General features: G+C 40.7%; 1 protein-coding gene across 1 annotated transcript in view; it reads right to left on the minus strand.

The window, feature by feature from the left end:
* Positions 1–460: 460 nt before the first annotated feature.
* CHSY1 (chondroitin sulfate synthase 1) overlaps positions 461–15858 on the minus strand; it is a 94297-nt gene continuing 78899 nt past the window's right edge. The window contains exon 3 of the mRNA XM_050967467.1: positions 461–2341. Within this exon, the coding sequence (XP_050823424.1) occupies positions 749–2341 (1593 nt within the window). The 3' untranslated portion in view covers positions 461–748. The remainder of the gene's footprint in view (positions 2342–15858) is intronic.

The following is a 15858-nucleotide window of genomic DNA, read 5'->3' on the forward strand; positions in this document are numbered from 1 at the left end:
CCCTCCCACACACATTACAATTTTGCATTTCACCATCATTCAGTCTCTGTTCTAGACTGGAGAACAATTTAGAATACACAGAATCCACCATGGAATTTTTAATGTTAGATCCACATATGGACCAAATGTCAGATAAAACTTACATATGGACTAAACTGATACAAGGTTGTGCTTCTTGACCGCAAACCCCTTCAAAAAGTTGCTCGGCCACAATAAGCAAAAGTACATTTTTGGTTGAAGTAATCAACCAATTGAAATACTCCTGAAATTAATAACCCAACTATTGCCACACTGTTTTGCATTATTCTAACACAATTTGAACATTATGGCTATTTAAAAAGAGTAGAATCTGTGTAATGTAACAGTCACAACACAACAGTTAGGTACAATATTTTGCCATTTTGCTTCAATGTTCAGGTTCTAATTTATAGAATCCTAGCAGAGGAAAAAAGGTTTTAAAAAAAAAAGGAAAAGAAAAAAAAAGGAGGTCCTTTGTTCATATGGAAACCTTATTTCAAGTCATCAGAATTATGCAGATCTGCCAGATAATACTCAGCCAAAATTTTTTGTTCAAAGGCAAATATCAATCACAGTTTTGTTCAAAAAAGCTCATTCTCAAAAGAGTTCTTGGTAAGAAAACACGATTTCTAAAATATATCCTTGTGTGGTCTTTAAAAATGAACTATCAAAACATTTTCCAAAAATAAATTAGATAATTAAAAAAAGTCTTCTCCAGCATAGCTGGACATTAGGCTGTCCTCACTGAGCCATTAGTATTGCTGCTTTTCCCAAAGCTAGGGTCATTTTTTTCAAGCCATAGTTCAGCCAACTGTTGTGTGGATCCATACGTTGAAGCTTTGGACCCCAAGCACATTTTATATTGTTTCGGATCAAGATTGGGGTCACAAAAGACTGGATGATGTACATGAACAACTCCGATTTCTTGGCTTCGGAAAGTCTTTAAGCCAGCTTGAATGACTTTGTTAAATAGGTCCACGTCCTCAAGGCCCCAACCCTGGATAGAGACATCAAAGCCACCTGCTCTAAGGAGATCACCTTTGTAAATACAAGTAATGCCAAAGCCATAGTTCCTCCAGAAACCTGTTTTCTGGGTGAAGGCAAAATGATTGTCACTGGGAACTTTTCCACTATAAACTATCTTTGGATCATACTGACTAAAGATGACTGGAAAGTATATTTGTTGGCCCAAAACTGTATTGGCTCTACATCGCTGGAGAAACTCTGTGGTAAACACTAGGTCAACGTCACAGAAGAAGAGCAAAGACTCATTTTTAAACTGAGAAGATCCAACTTCAAGAGCCAGAGCTCTTGAGAATTCCCCAGACACTGGCAAGATCTGCATATCAGCCTTGGGGTACTTAATACGGTAATCTCTCATCAATTCAACTTGCTTTGCCTTATCAGGGTTTGAGTCAGAATTGAAAAGCAGGACGACCAGCTTGACGTTCTGACTGGGAATGAGGCAAGTTTTCTCAAAATTCCCCATGAACCTAGCAAACATATCAAAGCGTCCAGACAGAGGAATCAAGATGTTGATCTTCTGGTCTTTGGGCTCCTTCCGCTCTGCTTTTGATCCAGTGAGCTGGAATGGAACAAACATCTTCAGTGAATTGGACAGGAAAGACAAGGATCCAGAATCTTGGTTAATTTTGCTGGCCAGCTCTTTGGCATCTATCTCTTCATGCTCCATAAACTGGATCTTGCTGAATGTCTGCTGTAGGTAAGCATGCCTTCTGACAGGCACAGTCATCTTCTTTCCCTTGTGTTTTTTGTATAGAAGCAGTAAGTCAAGAACATATTCCGCTCCATACATAGGATTAATTCTGCGATAGCCATATTGTATCTCCTTGAAATCAATGATCCGCCCTCTGGTCTTAGCATTGGCATTGATCATTTCCATGACCTGCATAACAATGTCATCCAATGCTTCACGCTGAGATGAATCCATCCCTCTCCGAGGGGGCTGTCCATCAGCTGCAGAATAGAGATACTTTCCCGTAAGGAACTCCCATTCCAAGACCTCCTCACGCTGGTGTGGCTGGAACCTCATAAAAGAAGGTGGTATTCCCAGCTGAAGATCATCTTTATGTATTTCTGCATTGCTGTATTTGCTCATCAGGACGATTTCTCTGTGCAGCTGTATAGTCCGGTAACGCAGTTCTGCGATTTTGCGACTCAGCATGTAACTATGAAGTCTATACTGGTATGGTGGGTTCTTGTTGGGATGCAGTGTTATAGCTCGGTGTATCTTGCTATTTCTAAGGTCTTTGATGTAGCCTTTTTTGTTCTGCTCATAATTTTCATAAAACAGCTGCTGCATCTAAAAAGAGAAATATTAAGTTACTATTTTTGCAAGATTAAGATTTTAGCAGTAGTGTATTTGTGACAGTTACCCCACATAGCCCTACTGTATGAAAATGCCTCCTTGCTTACATGACCAGAAGTCTTTCTGAATAAGCTGTTCTCCATTTGAGGCACAGGTTGTAAGGATACCAGCTACTACTCAAAGGAATTAAGAAGGTTATTCATTGTAAACTGGTGAAAGAAACATCTACCAAGGACTGGGATTATGATGTCCTACTCTAGAAATATTATTATCTGAACAACTCATTTTCAGTCTAAGACATCAACATCAGATGTGTGTTTTTATCCTCTACGTTATAAAATGAATAGCATTTTTCTGTTTTTTTTTTTTTTAAACGGCATAAGGCAAGGCAAGGACATTGTATTCAGAATAAGTAGGTTTTCATTATCATGGCCTTTTAAACTTTTCCTTTACGGCCAAACTCTTCTAAAGAAAAAGAGCAACAGAGTTAAACTTGTAGAACACTAGTTTAACTAAACATTTTTACCAAAGATGCTAAGTACTGTGTTTAATTTCTGTATTAGTAAACATGATGACACCAAATAATATATATCAGGATTCAGTCTCTGTGGCAGGGGGTGATGAGGTCCACATTTTTTTTTTTTAAATTTAAGTATCTTAAATAAGATATAGAGTTTAAATGATAACAGGTCCCTACAAAAAGTACCAACAGCAGTTTCATAAAGTAAGTAAAACATAAGGTACATATACAGTAGAAAAGTGTTTCCCAAACGTGGGATGCCGCTTGTGTAGGGAAAGTCCCTGGCGGGCCAGGACAGTTTGTTTACCTGCCGCCGTCCACAGGTCCGGCCTATCACGGCTCCCACTGGCCAAGCTTCACTGCTCCAGACCAATGGGGGTTGCTGGAAGCGGCGCAGGCCGAGGGACGTACTGGCTGCTGCTTCCAGCGGCCCCCATTAGCCTGGAGCAGCGAACTGTGGCCAGTGGGAGCTGCGATCAGCCCGAACCTGCGGACGCGGCAGGTAAATAAACAGGCCCGGCCGCCTGGGGCTTTCCCTACACAAGCGGCGTCCCAAGTTTGAGAGATACCACAGTAGAACATAAGCATTCTTAAAATGGGAATTGCTCTATTTCAAAATAACGAGGTGGCAGGCTGAGACTGGTCTACACTGAGAAGTTATATCTGCATAGCTATGTCTCTCTGGGGAGTGAAAAATCTAGACTCTTGGGGGAGACAGTCAAGCCAACCTAACCCCCAGTGGAGAGAGTGCTAGTTGAGGGAAGAATTCTTCCATCAACCTAGCGAGCACCTCTCGTGAAGGCGAATTAAGTACAGTGATAGGAGAAACCCTCCTGCCACTGAAGTGTTTACACTGAAGCACCACAGCTGTGCAGCTGCAGCAGTTCAACCATACACATAGTCTGAGATATTTTAAGTCAGAATGGGTGTAAATGTCAAATCTAAGAATGCAAGCCCATTCAAGCAGTGTACTAAATGCAAATTATAAAGTAAGAAAAAGAAATAAGGAAATGAAGTCTCCATCTTGAAGATGCTAAAAGAAAGGCAGTTAAAGCGGCCACCATCCTTATGTGATCCTGTTGTGTCGATGTACAGCAGCTAGAGGTCCCATTGCATGGGTCTCTAATTGCTACCTAATTTGCTTGGTTTGACCCACCGTTTAAGAACAATGTTATATTAACTATAGCTGCATATTACTTGCAGTGGATATATTACTTGCATTACTATCCCATATCGTTTTTCCCCTGACCACATTGTAGTAATCACCATTTCTTTCCCTCTCCTTCCCATTTCTTGTCCTTCAAAACATCTGTCCTTTCCTATTCTATCTTCCCCATGTTAAGTCATTCTTCCATCTTCTCAATGTAAACTGTAAGCCCTTTGGAACAGAATCTGTCTTTTACAAGGTGTATGTATATTGCCCAGCACAAAGGGGACCTGAACTTGGTTAGGGTCCCTAGGCTATAGAAACAGGTCAACTGACAAGGAATACATACCCTTTTGGAGTAGCGCATGATAGAAACTCTCCCAGATATAGAAGTAGAGTGTTACTGGGGTGGAACTTAATCCAATTGAAACTCAGAGTAGGAGCGGTAAGAGTTAAACAGACTTAGGCCTTCTTCAAGAAACCAGCTCTGAAGCATGGTTCCCATCCTGCACTCCCTCCCTTTTTAATTCTGTGTATGCTGTTTCTGTTACTAATAATGGGATACTGTAGCATACTTTGAGTCTTGAAGTTTCTGTTAAGATTTCTGGGATCCCCCTGACCCCATGTCACACCCACACAGAATCAATCTTGTAAGCACACTGTTTATTACAATGGAGAATTTATATAGCATGACCAAGCGAAGGCACAGATTTCCATAGGACTGTGGAAAGCAAGATATATATATTTTATATTGTTTCAATAGGTAGCTAGTGTCAGGTTCTTGTTTTGTTTTTTAAACAGCACTGATAATCACATTTATTTTCAAATTCTGTTTTGGATTTAAAAAGAAAAACAAATAAATCAAGACCATACAACCTGAGAGCATTTATTTTAAGATACCGAACCAGAGCACTTAAACATCCACAATAGGAAACAATCAAAAGCAGAAGCACTTTTAAGTTACTTTACTCAACGAAGTTTGAATAGAACACTGATGGGTAGGAAAAATGATATGAAACATCTGAATGCAAATTAAGATATCGACCATTAACTAACTTTCTGAAACAAAAGTAATTGGTATTTTAAGGACTACAATAGGTGCTTGCTAAGTATGAATAAGATGTTAGCAGTGTAAGTTAAAGCCTAGATAATTTAATACATTTTTTTCCCCCTTTCTCCTCTAGCAGAGCTGATTTGAAAAGAAAAAAGTAGACTTGACTGGTGTTTCAAGTTTCCGCTCAATGCAATTTAAACGGAAAGCGTTAAATTCCCACCCTGCCCTCCCAAAGTGGAAATTCTAACAAACCACTGACTGCAGCTGAACTACCAGGCAGTGCTAGAATACAGATACACAACTAATTAGAAGGCATCAAGGCTTCCAGAAAGTTTGTATATAAACATGTTTTTCAGAATAACAGCTTGCAAGGATCATTTTGATTGCTTTTCCTATAAAACTTCATGTCTCCTCCCTCCCAGACAAGCCACTCCCCATGTACCTCATAAGCAAAAGTATACCCTTATGGCCTCTTGTGCACTGTGGGCCTGATTCGCTACTCATTGAAGTTGACGGCAAAGCTCCCATTGGCTTCAATGGTCAAGGATGTTTAAAAATAATATTGCGTCACGCTTGATATATAGGCTTGGTCTACATTACCAATGTATACTGGTAAAACTTCATTGCTTAGACACTATTATCCCAACCTAACCAGTGGTGTAGACAGCACAATGTTGGCTAAGAGGGCTTCTGCCATTGACACAGCTACCCGCTCTTGGGGAGGTGAAATACCTATGCCGATGGGAGCAGCTCTCTGGTTGGCACAGGTAGTGTCTTCACTCATTGCTACAGTGGTGCTTAAAAGCTGCTGCAGCACTGTAGTGTAGACAAGCCCTAAGATCCCATTTAAAAATGCTTCATAAAGGGCTAGTAAATCATTAATAGATGTTATACGCACATTATAGACTTAGTAGTTTGTTACAGGTGGTTATGCACCAATAGAAAGTGTCACAGGTTGCTATATGCAGTTTATTGACCAGCTGAACTAACAATCAATTACCCATTTATTAAAACAACTCATTAACCCTGAGAGAGAGAGAGACAAACCATCTATTCAGCAACTCATTTTTTCACAACTCAACCACATTATCTTTGTGCATCCACACTTGCCATACTGCCAGTGCATTCTGGGAAAAACTGAGCAGTTAACTCACAGTGCCTCCATAAAGGACAGTGCTCCAGAGACAAGCACACAGAAGGGCACAAGCACCATATAATGCCGCATACTCCGGGATGTCCTATTGCACACAGCTAGAAGGAAAAGGACACTCTGAATCAGTTATATAGCTAGGACCCCCCCTCCCATCTTCACCTTTGGGATGACGCAATTAAAGAAAAAAATCACCATGTTTTAGCCTACATCACTAACAAGGGAAACCCATAGTTAGCAATCACAGCTACTACCAGAGTAGCTGCCATATCCATGCAGAATAGGGGAAAACTGACTTAGCAGCAGCACTGCTGAGAAGGATCTAGGAGTTGTAGTGGATCACAGTCTCAACATAAATCAGCAAATGCAATTTTAGTTGCACTAACAGAGGCATAGCATGCAAGTCCTGGAGGTTTCAGTACCACTCTTCTCAATTCTGGTTATGCCTCAGCTGGAGTACGGTGTCCAAGTTTGTATATCAATGTATAGAAAGGATGTAGAGATGAGTGACGAAGATGATCGAAGGAATGGAAAGCAAGCGGAAGGAACTGTGTATGTTTAGTTTGGAAGAAAGGAGATATGGGAGTTATCTTCAGATACTTGAAAGGCTGCCATAAAAAGATGGAGAAAAGTCGTTCTCTTTTGCCGCAAAGGGCAGGACAAGAGGCAATGCGTTCAATTTACAGCATGAGAGATTTAGATTAAATGTCATGATAAAAATTTCCTAACTATAAGAACAGTAGAACAATGGAACAGACTTGCTTGGGGAAGTCACGGAAGCGTCTTTACTGGAGGTTTTCAAAAGGAGGCTGGCTAGCCATCTGTCTTGGATAATTTAGACACAACAAATCTGCATTTTGGCAGGGGGTTGGACTAGACGCAGTCCCTTCTAACCCTCTGATTCTATGTTGGGGAACACAATCAATGCTTCGGACTAATCAAGCCATGCCAGCTAGCTATATATTTGTTTAAAGGTTAGCATATGCAAGGGCCCTGATCTGAAAGCATTTGATCATGCCACCAAAAGGATTGCAGCCATGTTTGCTATTTGCACATTTCATTGTTTGAGGATTTGGGAACACTAAACAATTATGACTTTTTTGATTTTTAACCTAATGACCATCAAAATGTGTAGACAGAAATCCAGAAGAAAAAAATCAAAATGATAGCAAGGTGGTCAATCTGTGGAACGTAGAGTTGTCTACAGGAAGTGCAAACTTTTGCATGACAAATTGGTTATCAGACCCTTGCTAGTAAAACATACCCCTCATTTGGAATACACTTCTCTAAGTATTTTTTTTTAAAGAAACTTTCATAGTTATTAATTTTGGTGATTATATTCTAAGCATGCTTTATTCTAATGTAGAGCACAGGAAATACAGGGATACAGGCGCTACTCTTTATTAACCAGTATTTACTCTAGACCTGTTGAAGCCTTAAAACCCCCTAATGTTCCCCAATATATTAGAGACTGAATGTTTAAACTGTGGTACAGCTGTTGTGGGAACTATGGGCTTGGAGCCAAAAGACTAACTGAAAGAGTGTTATGTTGATCATTTTAAATGAAGAAGTCTTTTGCATGCAAAAAAAGAGTGTATTGGAGAAAATGGTCTTAAAAAATAAGGCCAATATATACAGAAACTGGCCTGCAGCCACAGAATAGCCCCACAGGACATGCTCTCACAGCTCCAGATTGTACTACCACAGCTCAGAAAATACAGCTCCACAAATGTCATGAAAAACAGCTCTGGACAACTCATGTTGTATGGCACATTTACGAATACCTGAGATGCACTTGAAATACAAAAACCTATCTAATTAAAACCTAGGATAATAGCTAATGTTGCATGGCTAGGAAGAACTTTGTTCAACAGAAGGCGAGCATCTGACCTCAGCAGCAGGTGAGGGGCACTCTTCTACAAGAGGAAAGAACATGCTTAAGACGACCACACAGAGGCCTTGTCTACAGTTTTAATGCTTTAACTACGCCAGCCTAAAGCAGCAGCCTCCGCCCCGCATCGTGTAGACGCAGTCTTTTTTGGATATAAAAGTGCTTCTATTAAGATAGGTTATTTCAGTTCAGTGACGTGAAATAAGCTTTCCTGATATAAACCACCTTATGCCAGTACAATAGCATCTACATTAATGGTCTTGCCACCTTAACTAGGTCAGTAAATAAACCTTTTGTGCAGTTCTGCTTGTAAAATGTTCAACGCTTAGACCAGGCCACAGGATAAAAGTCTTTTCTTTATCATTGTGGTTTGTGCATTTTTGGGGGTGGGGGTGATGAGGGGTTTGCAGGAGATTCAAATAACAGATCTTTGAGCACGAAGGGACACTGAGGATTCTTCGTAATGACTCTTCATACAGGTTTCTGCATTTTAAATTTCACTGTGTCACATGCAGCCCCCACAGCTATTGCTGGGGTGCTCAAAAACAAGCCGCACAATGGACTTACTGTGTTGAGGGGAAAAGGATGAACTGTGATTTCCTACGCATGTCACTCTCACCCTTTAAACACAACCTCTCAGTTGGCCACAACAAGAGGAGGTACAGCAAGAGTCATATACAGTGCTAGATGTTAATATTAAACTTCTGAACTGACCAATACAACATTCAGGCTGCAATTCAGCATGTGCTCAGCCCATCCTTTTTAACTTAAACACATGTTTAACTATCACTGACTCTAATGAGATTTGTTTTAAATAAAAGGGAAAAATATTGTTGGACAAATTTCAAACATGGATTATCTAATGCAGTTTTGGAAAGGACCGTTAAGGGTGCTACAAAATCATTTCAGGCTCAGAAGCTGTGTATTAAATAATTTTAAGCCTGTTCTTCAGAAAGAGTGAGCTGTGCCTGGCAAAATAAACTTCTTTTTATGATATTACAAAAAAACAGTGCGGGTGGTGTAATTGAAGTGTCTAGAGTCTGCTAAGGCTCTCTCAGAATCTTCATTCCAACAGTGCCATGTGTATTGCTGACCTCTATGAAGCTACTGCTCCCCCTCTCTCCAGTGTATTTTAAAAGGGAAGGCAAACATCTTGGACTACTTTAACGTACAGCAAATCCAAGGTCACTGAATTCCCAAGGAATGTCTAGTCCAGCTGTAAATTACAACAGCGACTGCGCTGAGTTTAATCTTTAGTTTACAGTAGTTTACAATGCAACTACTTCATTAAGCATTTTGTTTCATCTCAATAAGCACAGAAGCTTAAAAATCTGCCCTCAATTTGCCCATTTCCAGTTTCTCCAAACCAATTAATTTCTAATGGATCACACTCTCCAAATTTGCATCTCTTCTCCTTTCTACCACCCAACATAGTCACTTGTCCAAACAGCAGTTCTTCCTCCTGCCTCCAATATTAGAGTGATATGTCTGTCAATGGTCGCTCTAGTATCATGGAATTAGCACTACGAACAGACCACAGTACAAAGGAGTTTAAAGAAAGAATATAATAATTTAATCTCCTGGTTATGAAGTGTAGGAAAGAGATGGAAAATAAACCTTTTTGTTTTGTTTTGCAATGATCTTTTCCTGTGATCTAGACAAGGTAACTAGTCAGTTTGTTGCAGTTGGAAAGTGAAGGGTCCTCTCATCCCTGCCCCCAAATTCAGTAATGGGAAACAGACTGGGACCCTTAGTGGTTAAAAATAAAGAGAGATGAGACAAAAGCCTTCATAAGCATCTCTCAGGAGGAGATTGTTGCTTGGTTTGTTTAAATAATGTCTTCCCATTTGGAACATATAACATATTAGCCACACAGCTGCCATCACTCCAGTTCTATAAAGCCTGAGGGCTGCTTCTTTGCAGTTATTTTATTTTTTAAAGCAAAAAGCAGAACTCTACTCTGCAAGTATTTTGTATCATAAAAAAGAAACTAAAATTTAAAAAAAAACACCACACACCCTGAAAACTGGCTTTTTGAAGAGATTAGATCTGGTTATGCAAACCTCACAAGGCTTGGCTGTAATTTAGGATTCTGCTTCTTAATAGGAACAAAAGCAAAGAGTGTGCCAATAAATGCTATGAAATGTTCTACCCTACAGCTACTAAAGAAGTGCAGCATCATAAGTGTCGATGACTAATTTATATCACATTCACTTAAGAAAGTGTGTTCAAAATTCATTTTGAGCATTTCCCGATTAGGAGTCCAGTGGAAATGCACTGTTTTGTATGTGGGTCTGTCTCGCTCAAGCTCAGACATTGACCTGTGGGAAAAGTGATTCAGCTTTCCTTCACAAATTGAGGAGCGGCTGCTTTCACTGATCCAGACAAAACAGGAATGACATACTAGCAACTCACTTCTGATTTGTTCATTTAAGGCCAGACGCCGGGACTGTACCAAATTATTTTCATACCAAATATTTTGTGAGTTGGATTTTATTGTTCCTCTAAGGGCTGGTCTACAGTATGCAGTCAGGTCGATGTAAGGCAATTTATGTCAACCTAATTATGTCAGTGTCCACACTACAGCCTTCCTCTTGCTGATGTAAGTGCCCTACTACACAGTATCTGTGTAGACACTGCATTCCTTACATGACTGTCTTTGTCAATTTCATGGCAGGAGCTGTGAACTGACAAGGCTGACAGGCTCCCAGCAGGATTGGGTGGGCTCGGGGGGGAAGAAGCCCCGTGTGGCTTCCTCCCACTCCTGGCAGAGAACGGGGATAAGGGTACAGCCCATAGGGAGCCTGGGCTCTCAGATCCCCATACTTCCCCTCTTAGGTTGATGGAAATGCTCCCGGTGAGGATTCAGCGGAAGCTCCCCTGATGAGTATGTGTGTGCCCCAGTGACTCAAGATGGGTAGTGTGGACGAGCACCACTGCAGTAATTACTGCGGTGGCTGTAAGTCAACCTAATAAAGGTCAACTTACCTTTCTAGTTTAGACGTACCTTTAGCTTCCACGGTGCTGAGATGTAAACAACCTGTGTTTTGTTATCACTGACAGCAGCCCCATGAAAAGAATAGCCACAAACAGCCTGGAAGTTTGTATTTGTTCTATTTCACAGAAAGCCCCAAGATTTTGCAGAAGAAGCCTCAGATAAGCAATCCAGAGAGGAGTTATCCATTATTCTAGGTCATAGATCAAGTGAAGGGCAGTTCTTGGAAACACAGAAAGATCTACACATTGTATTATAGCAGGCAGCCATGAGTTGAAGACATCTTAAGGGGTGCAGCCGAGGTGAAAGGAACTTAAAGGACTTACTGGTACGCCAGAGTCCTGAGCAGAGGCATGGCCTCATCCGGAAGAGGCGTGGCCTCAACCAGAAAAGGCGTGGCTTTTCAAGATTTAAAGGCCCTGGGGCTCTGGCCACTGCTGGGAGCACCGGGACCTTTAAATCCCCATCTGAACTCTGATGCTAAGGCAGCTACACATTGTGTCTTGGCATGACAGTTTACTGAAACCACTTTTGTAACTTCAAAAATGGGTTTGTTCTGTCAACTTCATCATCTGAAATGATACAAGGGGTGCCTGGGACACAGTATCTATGGCCTGCTAGAGTCTTCCACTGTAAACTAGCTTAACACGGGTGAAATGTGAAGGCTAGCCAATAAAAATGAGACATTTGCCTATGGAATCTCATCAGCATCACACTCTGTGACATCGTTCAGAGAGTAGCACCAAGTCAGTATTGAATTAGTACCCCAACGCAGTGCTTATGAACTCTGGGAGATGCCATTTTTTGACTAATACTAAAAACTCCTCACCAGTTAAAGCAATCCAATACTTGTAGCATTTTTCACCAGAGCACACGTGTTGGTTTTAGTGTCCGACAGAACTTTCCCTGTGGGTAGTTACAGTCTGCTGACCTACCCAATTTCTCCTTACAGGCTCAAATGGTTAGTGCATTATTCTTCTTCACTTTCAGTCCTGGACTATTTAGCAATTCTGGGCACTGTTTAAAAGTTGTTGTTTTCCATTCCTGGTGTGACTGCATTTCCCCGCTCCATCATTACATATCAGCCCTGAAATAGATCAGTTACGCCAGCCCAAAACACAACTGCTAAAACAATATTCCTTGCCGGTCACAACACCCACACTTGGATTCCCTCTACTGGCTGACACTTTCACTTCATCAAGTTCAAACTTTCTGTCCTCAGCGTCAAAGCCCTTCACAACTCTGCCTCTTTCCTGTCTTTAACCAGAGGTGCTTCTTTCACACTGTCTACTATGCCAGCGACGCTAGTCTTGTCTGGTGGTTGCTGGTAGTACGGTTGCCAATCCTCCAGGATTGGCCTGGAGTCTTCTGGAATCGGCATCAATCCCCAGGTGACTATTGAAAGCAATCCGGAAGATTTTATTAGGATATTTTAAGAAAATGTCATTATGTCATGTTGGAAAAGAAAATCTCTCGGAATAACTTCAGTTAGGGTTGGCAACCCTACTGGTAGTTAGTTCCAGACTCCCATCCATTGCTTTTGGACTGAGAACCCTCCTACAGCCTTTTGGGATGCAGGAATTCACCCAGAAATCAAGCAGCACACAGTTCATGTGCCCCCATAACATCAGCTCCTTAGACACTGAGCAAGGCACCTTCTTCCCAGTGGCTTCTGGCTGATTCCTGCATACAAAGCAGAAAGGCTGCTCCCTGAACCTGTCCCCCAACCTCCAATCTCATATTCTCAGCTTGCTGTCCTGCATCAGTAGCACCTAGCCAGTCCTGCAGTTCACCCAGTCCCTTCTCGAATGGCATCCCCATCCTCCAAAGGGAGGAGAACTGCAGCAGGGATAGGATTTCCTGCTTGCTCTCTAAGCTGCCAAGGCTCTGGTTACAGAGGGCTGGCCATTTACACTTTTGACAGGTGGCTTGGGAACTTCACACGTGACTGTCTACTTCTCCCACAGCCAGCTGTGCTCCTCTTTCATGCCATCCTGCACAGGATGTGTATGGCCATTACCCTCTCCTCCAAAGCCCTTCTCAAGATCCACTTCTGTTGCAGCGCCTATAAGAAATAAGCCAGCTAATAAAAAGGCATAATACAAGGACAAATTTTAAAATAATATGTATTTTGACAGCATATTTTCCATTCTATTCACCCATGTGTTGCTTTCCTTCCTAAAATGGTAAACTCTTGGGATTGAAGACTGTGCCTTCATAAATTTGAAAAGTACCAAGCACATACTGAAATGCTAGTTCATTCTATAAAGTATAAGTTCAAAGTGTCACACTTCATTTTGCTTGCCACTCACGATGAACTTTTACAGTTTTGTTGTAAACCCCATTTAATTGCACTATACATAATCTAATCTGCTAGCGACATTTTGTCAAGTAAAGTTTATAATCTACATTAGCCCGGGCCATTAAAATAATGGCTTAGTTTTGCTTAGTGCCTTCTTGTGTCAGGCTGATTTCCTTAGCCATTTAGGACATAAGTATTCTTAGCTCTGGAAAATGACCAGTACAAATACTTATGCTCAGGTACAGGATAGGAAGATTGTTATTAGTTTACTAAGAAGTGACAAACTTTGTAATGCACACCTAGCAATAAAGCAACTGAATGACACCTAATGGTGCATAAAGGCCAATTTACAAGTTACTGTATCTCTCCATAATACTCAAAGAAAAAAAACCCCTCTGTTCACATGCTCTTGTTACTTTTTACCACAGCATAGCAACTAGGGTAAGATAAAGCATCATTTAAAGAGATCACACTATAGCAGCGAATCTGCTTAATGTGATACACAATATTTCCTACTGGGTTATTTGTAATGTATCAAGTATAGCAACATACTGGGTACAAAGCAAATAATAAAGAGGAACATCAGACATCTCTGTGAAATAAAGAAAGCCATATAAGCCAGCTCTCTGTGATATGCTGCAGCACCACTGTCCAACATTAAATTTAGCATTTATGGAGCACAAGGGTAATTTTTCTCTGTCACATATTTCTTTAGCAGCCTATGACTATAAATTAGCCCTCCCTGCCTAATCAATTTTGTTTTTTATTAGGTATTGCTAAGAATGGTGATAAAGCCTATTCTGGCATTGGCTTGTGTGATGTGTCCACTAGGAAATGAACTAAAATCCCCTAACTAATTTCACAAGGAGAACAGTGGGAGATGACAGCCTTCTGTAGTTACTGAAGAAGCACAGCACCATTTCAAAGTGTGTGTTTCAAAGGTACGTGTGATTCTGGCCAGCAGCACTGTTTTATAATAGCTCAGAATAGCAAAAAAGAAGCCACAAATTCTTGTGCTATGTAGAGAAACCACATACTTACTTACTCCATTAGAATCTTACTGGATAGCATTGGCACACTACCTCTACTATACCTTAAGACTGACCAACAGTAGCTGAATCTGAATGCAATAAACTACCCTCTTATCATTGGGAAACATATGGATTAAATTTATATAGTGTCAAAGTTATATATGGCTGTACAAAACCCTAAGATGGCACAGCCTGTGCCCCAAAGAACTTGGGCTCTCACAGACAATGCACGTTGCAGGTAAGTCACAAAAGGATATGGATAGTTTTTCAATAAGATCAGTAGAGGAATGCTGCCTATTTAGTAGGGTCATCATTCTTTAAGTAATTTGATTTTCTTGAAATTTATTATAAAAAGGCTACATAAGACTAGTATAAAGAGCTCTGGCTATAAAATTCACCTATATTTGTAAATGGTGTCTCTGAAGCGTAAAACATAATTTTAAGATGATATAGTTAGGTCAGTTTTTAGGAGAAGTAGAAATGCATGTAGATTACTAAGCAAATAAAGAGACTCATTTTAATAGATTTACAGGAGTTACAAATCCAGGAGGTACGCACCAGTCATATGATGGGAATTGAGAACCCGTGTATGTTTGTGTACGTATGTACACACGGAGAAAACACAAGTCAGAACCCACACCATTCCTCCCAGATTTTGCATATGTGTATAGCTTTAAGAGAGTCAGTGATTTTTATTGTCATCCCATTGGTGGAACAACTTTCTAATGACTGAAGAATGCCATTCCCACCCTCTCCCTGCAGTATCCAAGTTAGCCCATTAGTTCAAATATGGTTAGAGATTTCACATGGAGTTGCTGACTAACTGTATATGGTCTGAGGTTTTTGTGGAGGTTTGCTCTCTGGCATAGTTTGGACAAGTAACAAATAGCATGAGTCTGCGGCACTACGTAATTGAGAGTATGTTGCAATACATGCAGTGTGTCAGACTGGGGGTGGGGGTCACCTCCACGTTTGTGTTTTTAGCTATGCAGATGTACGCTGCCTGTAATTCAGCTTTGGCACTAAAATTTTCAGTGCTGCTTTTAAAACTTTAAAATGCTTTAAGCAAAAGCAGGAAATGTAGTTACCAATAGCTCCCGTTACACTGAATGAAAACTCATTAGCCACTATTTCAAAAGAGTGGAACACACTGCTTCAACTTTGGCAATCAAATCCTTCACAAAATTTGTCAATCAAGCAAGGCATGGATTTAATTCTCTTGAATGTTTCCGCTGCTTGCATGTGAATAGCTTTCTGATTTCTCCCCACGGTTTCTTTCTCACTCCGCTTCTCTACTGGAGATAGTTCAGGTTCTTGTCACCCACTTCTGCTGATGGGACTTCAGAACTCAGCCACCATTTCAGAATTCTGATATTTCGATTGCCTGTTGCTGTTACATCGGCTGCTTTTAATGCATTCAT

The sequence above is a fragment of the Gopherus flavomarginatus genome, chromosome 9 (genome assembly GCF_025201925.1).
Source record: "Gopherus flavomarginatus isolate rGopFla2 chromosome 9, rGopFla2.mat.asm, whole genome shotgun sequence".
In the NCBI taxonomy this organism is placed as follows: Eukaryota; Metazoa; Chordata; order Testudines; family Testudinidae; genus Gopherus; species Gopherus flavomarginatus.